The sequence below is a fragment of the Egretta garzetta genome, unplaced genomic scaffold, assembly GCF_000687185.1.
Source record: "Egretta garzetta isolate BGI_Z169 unplaced genomic scaffold, ASM68718v1 scaffold375, whole genome shotgun sequence".
In the NCBI taxonomy this organism is placed as follows: domain Eukaryota; kingdom Metazoa; phylum Chordata; class Aves; order Pelecaniformes; family Ardeidae; genus Egretta; species Egretta garzetta.
Window position 1 is genome coordinate 728179 of NW_009259786.1, and position 13973 is coordinate 742151.

Consider the following 13973-nt stretch of genomic DNA (forward strand, 5'->3'; position numbering starts at 1 on the left):
GCAGGACTACTCAGCATAGACAGATAAATAAAAGCATAGCAGGCATCTTTGCAAATGGTTCTGGTAGCCCGGATAAGTACAAGGTGCCAACTGAGATACTGAGTCTGAGGGCAAAGTCCACAGTTGTGCAGAAAATTGTTCTGCCATTAAAATTCGTACGAGTATCCCTAGAGGAATAAGATCTGTCAATATGGGCACAGAGCTACTGCTGAGGACAGAATATCTGTCCTAAACTCAGAACCCTTTAAAATTATCCACTACCTGTGATGGAAGTCCTAATTTAGGAGGTGTCTTTAAAAAGAGGAGAGAAGGCAGATTTCACCTTTTACCCTGCAAGAGCTATTAAAGCAGGCAAAGGAAAATTTGTTCACTTCAGGCTGCATCTCCACTAGTGTCTTGGTTCAGAGCAGTTTTCCTGTACACTGAACAGATTTCTTGGGCCTTGTACCCGGTCCCTCTGTCACAAGAACATCCAGTCAGCCCTTAAACCTTTTGCCTTTAGCTATCTCCAAACCACACAAGTGGTTTTGGCCCAGGGGATCAAGCTAGATGCAATTCAGGGTAAATCCCCTGAACCACCACTGTAAACAGAAACAGAAGTCCAGGACCTGCCTTCAGCTACTGATCCTCTTCTATTGTGCCAAATGATCTCCTAATGTAGGTAGAACAAAAGGTATTGTGTGAACAACACAAAGCCAAGCTCCTGCTCATTGCTAGTCACCATTAAGAGAACTAGATCTTCAAACACAAACACTGTTCATTAGCAGATTATTTAATTAGGCCCAGCAGTGTCAGGTACTGTGAAGTGCATCTGTAAGCGTCTCAAGGCACAAGCAGACTTGCTATATCAAGCAGCGAAGTTAATAACCCTAGATGGGCCATTGCCTTCCCCACGAGTGCCCAGGGAAGACTTAGATTTTGCTAACCATGACAGTGCACCATGGAGCTTTTCTCATTCAAGTTCTCAGATTCTCCTTAATTATTTGCAAAAGTACCCAGCTTCTGGGAAATGCCTATTTTTAAGTTATGTTTTCAAGCACCTCGGTGCCCCACATACATTCTCCTCCAGCCCAACGATGCCCTGTAGCTGCAGCTTCCCTCTTGGGTCAGACATGGTGGCCTCAGTCTTGCTGTGATCTAGCTGTAGGCCTCATGTTTTCTTCACCCATTTTCAATTACAGGAAGTTTATGGTTTAATTTGCTTACTAACAGATGCTGGCAACACTTTTCTAACTAACTTGGTAGTTACTAACTTGGTATTTACTAACTTGTGCAGCTATAAGCAGCTTGCAGAGGAGTGCTTTCAGGCTGACAGTCACACCGCTCCAGTGCTATCCGTGACTCTACAGAGACCGGCACTTTTGTCACCTCTCGAATCACTGTGCTGTGCCAGCACTGGCCAATTTTGACAAAGTTTTATCTAATCCACTCCGCAGCCTTCACTCTCTACAACATAAAAACTTCTGAGTGCCAAAAGCTCCTTGATATCAACTTCCAGTTTTCACTCTCTGTTCCACACAATCCAATACCTGATCAGGGACTCATTTTCCTCCTTCTAAAAATAAGCACCAGCAATAAGTGCCAACAATACACATACATATGCTTTCTTTCTTTTTTTGTACTTAAGGTTTTTCTTGATGTAGGCTTCACTTCTGCGGAGAGAGCAGCATTCCTACATTTTCTGTAATGCAGTTGCACAGTTAGCTCATCTGCCTGAGACAACGGACTCTAAAACCAAACTGTTTCAGAGCTAGTATTGCCACCAAAGAAATTATCCTCTGGCAGTCTTTCTGCTTGGTGGCACCACTCGCTTTTGTTGGCACAGAACAAAGCACTCTCCAGCCACCACCCGCTCTACTACAATGCTGTCAGTCATGGCAGGGCTTTTAACTCACTCCTCCATTTGTGGGAAGTTAGTGTAGCAAATTTCAGTGCAAGGCATTACAGAAGAGGAAGGTGATTTCATTTAACAGAATAATCTCAGATATACTGTGTGTGCAATTGCATACTAACAAGCACCAAGGCATGCGACTAAGCAGTCTGGCCAGGATCACTTGGGCATGAAATGGAGGACAAGCAACCCTATCTGCTCAACTCTCACACATCTTGATTTCTTTGTGGTTGACCATGACACCCTGACTGGGGGATGTGTATCTTACAATCCTTCACCATGGACACTGCTTGGGATCTTTTACCTCTGTAACTCCTCTCACCCCTTTAACAACTAGAGCAAGATGCCGGAGGTTTGTAGTTCTTTTGTTTTCCTAGATGGGTGTTTTATGGCTCCAGAACTCTCACCTTGACTGCATTAATATTTCAAGGGTTTTTTTCTTGCTATCAAGTCATATGAATAATATAATAAAACTAGGTACAGTGTTTGGTAGCAATTAACACATACCTTACCCTTGTTTGGCTGTTTCTAAGGCTTCAACATGCTCTTCTGTTCACATTTCAGTCATATCTGTCTTAATATTTTTGGTACAAATCTCTATACATTATTTTAGAGTAATTATCTTAGTTTGTTTCTATTTGTTTTTCAGTAATCTAGCCATCTAACCCAACAGAGACACAGCTCCTGTGTCTGACTACTTTCAGTCACAAGTTCATTTAACAGAAGAGCTGACTCTTGCCAAAAGTATCCTGCTATTTGCCACGCTTAATTATAAAACAGGAACGTGCTCAAAGCATCATCTGCTTTGGCAAATATATTTCTACTGCAGAGAGGGTGATTATTTTTGAAAAATTTAAATATTTTTTCAGTTTAGTGAAATCCAGACTGATCTGTACACAGACAGATGACAACTATTCAACCTTACTAAAACCTCCATGAGATAGGAACAACAGAGACTATATTGCATTGTGCCTGAGTAGGTGAGACTTTCTAGTCCATCCACAGAATGCATTAATGAAACTGATCTCAGATTTCACACTTGCGCTTTCAAAGAGAGTAACACACCAAGCACTCTTCACTCCCTCAGTCTGTCCTTTACTGGGAGCTGTCTTACACAGCATTAGAAGCAAAGTTTGCATCCAGTTGGTGAAGCTCTTTGTGGTCCTATGAGTTGAAGGTTGATGCCAGATACGATTTTTTTAGATAAATCAATAGCTTTTTGCCATAATGCAGGCATTGTATTTTCTAAAATAGCTGACAAGAAGGTTTCAGACTAACATCCAAGAAACATGTGTGATGTTTTACCCAAGCATGTGAAGCTCGGTGCCTTAAGGCACTTTTAAACAAGCTGGGTTTTGTGGATGGATATACTACTTCGCTAAGACTTTCTCTATGACTAATTCTACTTGGCAGTAAAGTGGTACAATCTTTTTACAAAGACACCTTACACTGGTACTCCTGAGACCACGATACATGAAGGGTAACACTGTGACAACAAAAGTCAAGATTTCCTGATATTTGTACTACTAAAATGAGGCTTTCTAGACAGCTGCAACCTGCAGTGTCAGGCACTTCAGTTCCTGCTGTCAATGGGGTTAATCATCTGAACCTTGGCTGGTAAAGAAATGCAATCAAGGCTTAAGTGACCAGCACATATAATGCTCTAAATTGCACTGCTGTGTGACTTAGACACTGCTGTGTCCTTAGACTTCTAGGGTTTTTTATGCAGGTCACAAAAAGGAGACAAGAAAGCATTAAACTAGCATTCCTATGACAACAAGCATCTGAATACTCTGATTCAAGCATGGGTATTTGCTGCTGAACACTGTCACGTATCAACTACTGGAAATGATCTCAAAAGTTGCATGGCCAGCAAAGAATTGTCATCTCAGGAGAAAAATAAATTGGAGCATGAAAGATAAATAAAAGACATTTTTGCAGCACTGGAGTTAAGGAAGCATATCCTACTGGAATCAGTTGCAAAATGGACAACTGAGACTGCAGCAGCTGGACACTCACAGCTTTAAAGAACAAGGTACCTGAAGCTGTAAGTTTTCCTCTGAGGGAATGAATGATTACTGGAAAAGCTATTGGCACCCAGGATATCACAGGAAAACGGCTCTGCGAGATAGGCTTGAATTCTTTTCTTTGAAGGCCAACTTTTTCAGTTTTCTGAGATCCAATTTTGGTGTGCGAGTTTTCTTACTAGCTTTTGATTAGTTTTAAAAAGTCTAAATGTATTTAAGATATAGCCTTGGCCAAAGTCATTGATCAATGGGATGTCAAAAATATTTCATTTAAAAGCTATGTCTTACTACAAGTGAAGCACTTTATAGCTAAATGATTTTAACAAAACCTTCTTGCAACCAGTACTAATCTTTATTGTATCAACTTCCAGATGAAGCTTGCTCACTTCATGAGATTTTTATCGGGTTTCAAAACTCAGTTGGTTAAGGAAGTCAAACTGCTTGCTTTCCTTTTCTCTCTTCAGTAACACCATGCTATCTCAAATGCATTTTTATTACACCTAAAGTACACCTTAGGCGATTCAGCATTTCTCGTAATTGTGTTAGAAATATAACAGCACAAGCTGAAAATCTCAGGTTGAATTTGGAGTCTTTGCAATTAAGGAAAAATAAACATCCTATTAAAGTAAATTTTAAAAAATTTACCTCAAAAGGCAGATGTGGAATCTTTCCTGTTCCATTTTATAGTCCCTTTTCCAAATATAACTACATTCAACACAGAATAGAAGCAAATAAACTCAAAGATACTTGCCCTAGGGTCCTTCCACAAACTTAGAGATAAGCTTTTACCTTTGTGTATTTGCTAATAAAATAAAAGACCAAGACCTCAACCAGCTGCTTGAGGCACCTGTGCGGAACTTTTTAATATTATTGCTACACGGCAGTTTGATGTTCTCCCCTGCCCCCCCACCCCCCGAGATGGGAGAAAAAGGGCAAATGGGTTGTTTTTACTACCTTCAGTTACTGCCTAGAGTCATGAGTTGTTTTTTCCTTTTGACAGATTCTGTAATGTCAAGGTGGCACCAGCCCATTCTTGGTAAGGCTCTACCCTAGGAAAGTGTTTTGCTCACAATACGCTGCTTGACAGTCTGACCTTTATCACATTTTGCTTTTCTTTCACCTTCATGAAGGGCAGCTGTGGTGCTGCTGATGTATTTCATATACAGATAAATCATTTCAGAATTATTACGAAACACTAAAAATTGAACTCTTCTCTTGATCTTGCCACATCTTCTGTTTTCATGTGGTTTGTATTAAAAATTAAAAAACCTGAATTTATTTTGTATTACTTGCTTCCATAATCATTAGGAATTTTCAGTGCTCTGTATTTCCCAAGGTATTTGCCCCAAGGTGTCTTCATGTTTGAAAAATGAAAGCTAACTTGTTGGCAGGGAAAACTTGCTTCTTGAGTAAAAATGGAAACCCATTGTCCAGGCACATTAAATCCTTAACTACTCAGCAAATTAGCAGCTCTGCAAGCACCTTTTTCCTCTAAGGACTGCACAGAGGCTTGCAACCTCTCTCAGTAGTCAAAATGTGTGCCTGACAAGGATCAGCAGAATGCAGTTGGCTTTAGGTGGCATAGTCTACTGAACATTTATATTCCTCAATCTTCATTTTATTTCTCTCTCAATGTTAACCAAAATACAAAATGTACACCTTTTGTACTCTTATTTAAACATTGTATTTAAAGTGTTCTACTAGCACTTAGATGCAAATTTTAAAGTTCTTGGTATCAGTAGCTGCATTGAATTAAAACTCTCAATGCATTTAAGCATGAGCACAGTGTACGGACTAGAGGCCTAGCAGGGCAAGCCTACAGAAGTTGAAGCTACTTATAAGCCAGTTACAGATGCAGCCAAAGACTGCAAAATACATTTTAGTTATCATGCAGGCATAAAGAAGTAAGACAGCAAGAAAAAACTTCTTTGGAGCTTTAAGCAACATGGAAGCATGCTTAGACTTGTAAGTTTCATTTTTTCTTCAGTGCTTAACACTTCAGTTACTAGAACAACTTTGTAATTTTTTTTTCCTTCACTATTTTTCACAGGGATGTTTGAATCACTGCTCTGAGAAAAGGCATCAAGTTGTCAAAAGTGCTATCTGCATGCCATACAGCAGACTTACGATTATGCATCTTTCTTATGTATCGTATGATTATGATACTTATGATTAAGTATCTCTAACAAAAGAACTCATCACTTTCAGAAAAGATAGCAGTATTTTGCTGCAAAGCCTAAACATACGCTTAAGAATACTCTTCATCAAAACTGGGAGAAGGGAAAGAAAAATAGTTGCCTGAAAGACAAATCTCTGTCTGCAAGAGGTTTTCTGGACAAAACAATACAACCACAGTGAAGTTTTCAAGAACATCAACACTTTCCACATGTGCAGAAAAGTCATTTGACATGGGTGATGTTGCTTGCCTGTTGTTCACTGGCAGTTTTTGTTGCATCATTACTAAGTAAGGTCCTTCTGAGCAGATTTTTGCCTTCATTCAGGTGTAGCAGAGCTAGCAGCATAGGTTCCTTTACAGCCTGTTTCCTACACAGTTATGTTGATACATAAGCATTAAGGGATACATAAGGCAGCAATTAAGGGACACCCCATATACAAGCATATAGGCCTATACAAATATACAAATCCATAGGCCTAAATTCTCATTTGGATATGCAATCGGCAGTGGCCATTGTTTCCTGCCAACAAAATCAAGGGTTATAAAAAATATTCTGACTTCAAAATTGTTGGCACCTAATTCAGTCAATTGTATTTGTACTACCCAGTTCTATACTTCTCAGGGAGTCAGCAACTGATCCAGCAATTACTTTCAAATTAAGGAAGGGTTTTAACACTCTTGCTTTAAGGTGCTGATGCTGAATATGCAATATGTAAGATAAAAGCACCTTTATACCAACACAAAATAGACAGGATGCAAGGGCCAAGGAGTAGCAATGCCAGGCCTGGTAGTGTACCTTGAACCTTGCCCAACATCTTCCATCCTCTTATTGCTAAGTGTTCTTTTAGAGAATGGAGGTAATGAGAGAAGACAAACAGTACCTTATTTTCTGCAGCACTTACTCAAGGTAAATTGTCTACAAAATAAAAAACTGGTTTAATATAGTTATTTAAACACATGGGATTCAAGCCTTTACTTCTACTCTTAGATCACTATCTCCTCACCGCCAAGCTCCCGAAACACAACGCGTGAGACAGCAAGCAAATAAACAGAGGAGTAGAAATCATGCTCGTTTTCCTCAGTCATATAAAAAAATAGGCTATTCTGCTTGTCCTCTCATCCTGGTTCTGAAATATTTTCATAGGAAAGTGTCAGCTTAACCAATTAAGCTTGGAAGATCCTGTAAGTGGAGGCTTTTGGGCCATACCAACAGGAAAGGCTGGGCAGGAGACTTTTTGAACTTTTAAAATCAAGTTTTTTTCTCATTAAGAGACATCCTCATGCCAGTATATATGAGCTTGGTTAACACACTTTAAACAATCTAAATCATAGATCAACGTTTTATTAAATCTCCGAGTATGTTATAATCAAAATACAGCAGCATCATATTTTTGTGATAAATGCATGTACACAGCAGCACAAAATATCTGCACAGAGGAAAAGGAAACAAGTATTGTCAGCATAGTTTTCAAGATCTTTCATGTCTTTGCCCTCCTCCCCTCCCCTACTTCTGTGGGACAAGACTATGTTTGATTTCTCCTGAAAAGGAAGAAAGATACATTGCACCAGAACAACTAGAACTTTGTTTCTCTGGAGGATGGAAGCACAGCTCACCGCAAATGAAGACCAGCAGCTGCCTTAAGAAGCACGCCCATTACCCCCACCCGCCACCCCGAGGAAGTGAGGCACCGCCTTACTGTTACTGCATGTTCTTTCACTACAATAAAACATGTTCTGGAGTACCAGCCTGCCAACTAGGGAGTGAACACCCAGGGGGTGTGCAAGGCAATCCACTGGGGTGCAGGAAGAAAGTATTAGAACTTGGGTCTATTTCTTATCCTAAACAGTGAGAAAGAAATCAAGCTTTACTGATGCTTAATATGTCTTGACACTGGCACACTGTATGTCACGCGGTCATGCATCACGTAGACCGTATACGAGGTATCCTTGGGAAGGAGTGGGTGCTTCACAACACAGAAAGGGGTTGACAGTGGCACCCTCAGTCGTTTGTTTGCTTTCAGTGTAGTGTGACATAATGCAGTTTACGTGTGCCCAGTTAAGTGGAACAATGTTATATTATCTAGCTGTAACTAAACTAACCTTCACAAAAAGACCAAGTGGCTTAAGAAGATTCTCGAAACAACCCCTGCCAATTAAAGGTAATACCAATAACACGAGCACAAACAACCAAGAAATTTACGGACCTGACACTTCTGCTCCTAGTACAAGCCCTTTGTCAACCACAGTGCATGGTAGTATCCATGACAATCTGATCAGATTTAACAAAAAGTTTGCCAAAAAAATTCAAAACTATCAAGACAACTATTTGAAATATGAATTTACATCCACTATCACTAACAATGAACCTCAGTTTAAGCGTATATTGTGCCTTTAGGCATTAGCTAATAATAGTGTTAAGCCATCAGTATTAGCAGGGCATTTGAAAAATAACCATCTGGGACACGAAGACAAACCTTTACAAGTTTTTTCAGTGGTGTTTGAAGTCATGTGACACTCAATCCAGTACTTTACAAAATGTCATGGAGGTTTGAAGAAACACATAGTACAGCAAGATAGTTATGGGGTATGGGAGGTTTCTTATACAGCTGGATGGAAGAACAGGTGTTTATAATCTCTCTCAGTTTATGGTATTAGCTAGATATTTTAAATGACAAAATACATGAAGACCAACTTTTTTGTGAGTCACTAATGTAAAGATGTACTGGAGAAGGTGTATTCTCAACTGTAAACACTTTGCTTAATAAAAATGATCTTTTACAGAAAAACTGTGCAAGTGTAACCACTGATGGAGCGGCTGCTTTCCTTGGAATAAAAAGCTCCTGCAATAAGGTTACAGCAACAGTGAAATTCATTCACAGGATCACTTGTGGGCGGGCTAGTGCAGCAAGGAAGTTGGAGCCAGAAGTACACCAATGACATCTTGTAGCACCGTATGTGGTTAGTTTTCTAAATCCAAGACATTTCAGACTGGAATCTTTACAAAACTATGGAAAGAGATGGGGAGTGACCATGAAAGTCTTTTTGTTTCACTAGTTATCTCATGGCAAAGTGCTTAAAAGAGCTGTCGAACTTAGAGATGAGGACACATTTTTCTTTCCAAGAAAGACAAGCAAGCGTTCCAAATCTGCTGACCTTTTCTGTGATGAAAAGGGCCTGTCAATACTATGCTACCTAGGCTGATATTTTAGAAAAATAAAAACATCTAATCCATCTCTTCAAGGTAAATATGATGTTCTAACAATGATTGAGAAAATAACTGCTTTTTAAAAGAAACTCTTCATATGGAGAGAGCACTTTGAAAACCGAAGTTTGGGAATGTTTCCATCACCATGTGATTTTGTGCGAAAAGTGGTGCAAAGGTATCACCTATAAAAACTCTTAAACCTGTGTACTTGAACTTGGAAACGCTTTTCTAACCTGTTCAAAAATCCTCTAAATGAAAAGTGTTAAGTGTGTTTTCAATCCATTTGTTAAAAACCACAAAAATTCAGGACCTCCCAGTTAGCTTGCAAGTACAACTGATTGACATCGGGGAACACGGAAACTTACTAGCTGAATTTTAACAAACACCTTCACATAATTGGTGGATGGGACTGAAAAATGAACATCCTAATTTAGTAAGCACAGCCAGCGACCCATTTCTTCCGTTTGGATCTATGTATCTTTGTGAGGTAGCTTTTTCAGCCACTAAAACCAAGTATCAAAATAAATTGAACTTTGAACCAGACCTTTGAATTTCTGTACCACAGCGTTAAACCAAGATTTGAAAAACAATGAAGCATATTCCACAGCATCACTTATCAGGAGTTATTAATTTTCTAGCAAGAGCAAAAAGGTTATTTTCTACCACTAATAGATTAAGAAACCAATTTTAAAATATTTCTATGTCTCACCTTTTTTCGTTTATTTTTTACTATGTACTTTATTAGTACAGCAGTACATGTATAAAACTTTATATATATACAGTAGGGGTACAGGCTCAAAATATTTTTTTGCATCCAGATCTGGGTTCCCCAGTGCAAAAAAGACAGGGACCTGTTGGAGTGTGTCCAGAGGAGGGCCACAAAAGTGACCAGAAGGCTGGAGCACCTCTCCTATGAGAACAGGCTGAGAGTTGGGGTTGTTCAGCCTGGAGAAGAGAAGGCTCTGGGAGACCTTATTGCAGCCTTTCAGGAGTTAAAGGCAGCCTATAGGAAAGACAGAGACACATTTTACCAGACTGAGTAGTGACCAGACAAGGGGCAACAGTTTTAAACTGAGAAGTGTAAGCTTGGATATAAGGAAGAAATTCTTCACAATGAGGGTGGTGAGGCACTGGAACAAGTTGTCCAGAGAAGCTCTGGATGTTCCCTTCCGTGGAAGCATTCAAGATCAGGTTGGATAGGGCTTTGAGCACTCTGATCTAGTGAAAGATGTCCCTGCCCCATGACCTTTAAAGGCCTCTTCCAACCCCATCCACTTTGTGATTCTGAGATTCTACTTCAAAAATTCAATTTTGATTCATTGCTGGAACACTATTAGCAGTAACAAATGTGAGACCTGCTACTTTACTGACATTCTACACTAGGATCATGCAAAACCTACTTAAATGAAGTCTGGCCTGCAGCAAAATAAAATATCCAGCATAAAAGCCCAGGCTTGAATTCCAAGTAATTCAAAGTAAAAGAAACACCTAAGACTCATCAGAAAAAGTATCTTGATTTTGTAGTACTGTTCAGATCAGCAATGGCTGTTTTGTTTTGGTTTTTTAAACTGACTCCATTCCACTTTTTCCACTTCTCTACCCCAGTGGACGCCATGTCAGACACCAAATGGACTTCTGAGCAAAGCATACTTTTCACCATGCTTGATGACACAGACATGTCACAACAGTACAACAGGAATTCAATACCGTGGTCCAGCACCAAGATTAAACCACTTCTGTTCCAAAGCAGGGAAGGCACAATAGTGAACTTGGAAGAACACACACTTGCACTTCAAACCTAGAAAGCTTAAGATGCAGATTTATTATGTATTAGGAAGCTTATTAACTTAAACAAATCACATAGTAAAAAAGGTTTGTTACCTCTGCTCAATGTGGAACAAGTTTCAAAATATATATTTTTAAAATTTGTTCAGTCAATACACAATCCTTTTAAAAAACTGTTTATCTGACAGTACCCTCATTACATTTATAAATACATGATTTACAGAGTACCCCATCTGGAAAATTAAAACTCCTTACAAATATCTACATATATTGCATACATATAAAACATTCATAGGAGTACTTCATTAAAGTTGGGTTTAATGGTCCATTTACACTGCAGCAAAATACATATAAATCTGTGCATTTTTCATAAAATGTCTCTAAAAATTAGCACATTTGTAGCCATTCATAACTCCTTTAAAGCATCTTTTAGAAAGGAAATTTGATATGAATATATCCATGAGATTCAGCAGATAAGACAGTGATATGAAGGCTAAATATGATTAATAACTGAACACTAAGTAGCAGTTAAGGCAGGGGTGAAAAGAATTAACAGGAAAGACTATTTTATATGGCAGATAAAGTGACAAAATGCAATAAATATATGTATTTCTTGATGTAAACTAATCTGGCACGCACTGTTTTTCCTGCCTCAGAAGTCAGGAGTGTCCACATTTCTGACACTGCTCATTTCATAATTAGAATTCTATTTTTTCATGAGCAAAACATTAATGTGACCGGTGCTCTCAAGTGCCATATGGATTTGCTTTAACTGTTCTGAACTGACTGTTCTGGACTGCAGGATTAAGACTTCAATATGACATTAATTTATGGGTAACTACTGTCATGTGTGATCATACACCTTCAGACTCTTCTCAGTTTCATCACTGCTTTCTGGTAACTACTGGACTCCTTGTTACTAAATAATATTTGAGAATGTGTCTTCAGGAAATTTAATTACTTTTATCGATAACCACTATTTCAGATACCAGAACTATATAGATCAGTCCCTCTCACATCATGAGAACTACATGTGGCATACATGCAGACAAAAAAAAACTTTTAACAGTGGTGGCAGAATCTGTTCTGCCTCAAACCTGATTATTTTGCATATAACTTTGGGAATCGAACAAACTTTAAAAAAAAATACGTTATGTCTGTATATCCGCATCTCTACCCATTACCAGGATTTGACATAGCACGATTTGCAGTCCAATATTGGGTAGAATCACACCTAGCTATGAACTGCCATGCTAAACAAACCCTCCTGCAAGTATGGTATCGACCTCAAGTATCACACAGAACATGACCTTCCCTTGTACAGAGCTGCCTTCCTTTGAGAGGCCAGATACTTTTTACATCCCACCATGCTTCCAGAGATGCAAATCAGTGTGCGAATTTGTTCCATAGCCTCCTTGGAGGTTCACCTTCACACGCTGCTATCTTGCAGCAATGGTTCAATGTCCTCCTCACTACTTCGGTCTAGGTTGTTACTCAGGGTACCGCTGATGCTATTGCTGTGTTTTCTGGTACTGCTGGCTTTGCTGTGCTCGGGAATGAGTAAGGCGACTAGAAAAGCCAGAAGAACAATGCATGCTCCAACCAGGAAGGGTGGACCGGGAATGATTGCTCTCTGTGGGGAAACAAGCATATCAAAGAATTAATGACCTTTTAGACACTGACTTTTGCATTAAAGAGCTATACCATTAAGGCAGGAGATAATGGGAGATGTATTTACAGTGACTAAAAAGTTTATGCAAATGAGTTCCTATGTGCACTGCAACATGAATTTTCTGTGATCCCTAAGAGTTCCTCACCTGATCTGAATAGTGATCTAAAAAACAGAAACATGCACAAAACTACCAATTGACAATAGGATTGCCTAGCAGACATTGACCAATGCTTCTTTTCAATTTCTTTTTTCTTTGGGCAACATGCCTGTTAAATCAGCAAGACTCTTCTGAAGATTAACAGAATAAGGTTTCAATATCCAGAAGTACAAATGCTTAATAAATCTTTAACTTAACTTTACTTTTTCCACTTGTTTCCATGGCTGACATACTTTAGAATCAAGTTAGCCGAACAAACATCTCCAAGAACCAACACCTGAGTGAGGAAAGTAGCAGCAGGCTATGCAACACATACTGTTCTCATTGCAGAAACAGGTTGACAGCATGTGTGATACCTTGATATTTGCAGTTATTCTCTCTTGCTTCTAAGCAGTTTATTTTAAAATACAGCTTATTCACATTTCATAACCACACTAAAAACAAGCACCAGAAAGGTTCTAAGACTAATTTTAAACCAGCTAAGTTTGACGACAAAACTCTACAAAAAAAAAGTGACAGCAATCCAGTGATTTTTTTTTTTGATCTTAAACAACTTTTGTCAACTAAAACTAAATAAAAATCAGAAGATTAAATTTGTCAATCCAGTGCACTTTTTCCCTGCCAAATGAAATGCAGGAAGTTATTCTAATATGAAATAGTAAAGTAGCTGAAATTAAGCATACAGTAACAGGATATTTCCCTTGCTTCAACTCTTGTCACAAGCAGAGACCTAAATTTTCAGCTGATGGTCTCCAAATTTAAAGTATATAATCTTATTAACAGAGGTTAACAATATTACTTAAATCTTCAAGTGGTGAGTATTGGGTTTGTGTGGCAAACACAATAGTGGGGGGGCTACAGGGGTGGCTCTGCGAGAAGCTGCTAGAAGTTTTCCCTGTGTCCGCTGCTGGCCAAGGCCAAGCCAATCAGCGACAGTGGAAGCGCCTCTGATAACATTTAAGAAGGAAAAAAACCTGCTGCAACTCAGTAGCTGGAGAGAGAAGAGCAGTGAGAGGATGCGAGAGAAAACAGCCCTGGAGATACCAAGGTCAGTGAAGAA

The 13973-nt window shown here is 39.0% G+C and overlaps 1 protein-coding gene across 1 annotated transcript in view; it reads right to left on the reverse strand.

Moving 5' to 3' along the window:
- Positions 1-11233: 11233 nt before the first annotated feature.
- Positions 11234-13973, reverse strand: part of MFSD14B (major facilitator superfamily domain containing 14B) — a 22184-nt gene continuing 19444 nt past the window's right edge. The window contains exon 11 of the mRNA XM_009639521.2: positions 11234-12717. Coding sequence (XP_009637816.1) covers positions 12514-12717 — 204 coding nt within the window. The 3' untranslated portion in view covers positions 11234-12513. The remainder of the gene's footprint in view (positions 12718-13973) is intronic.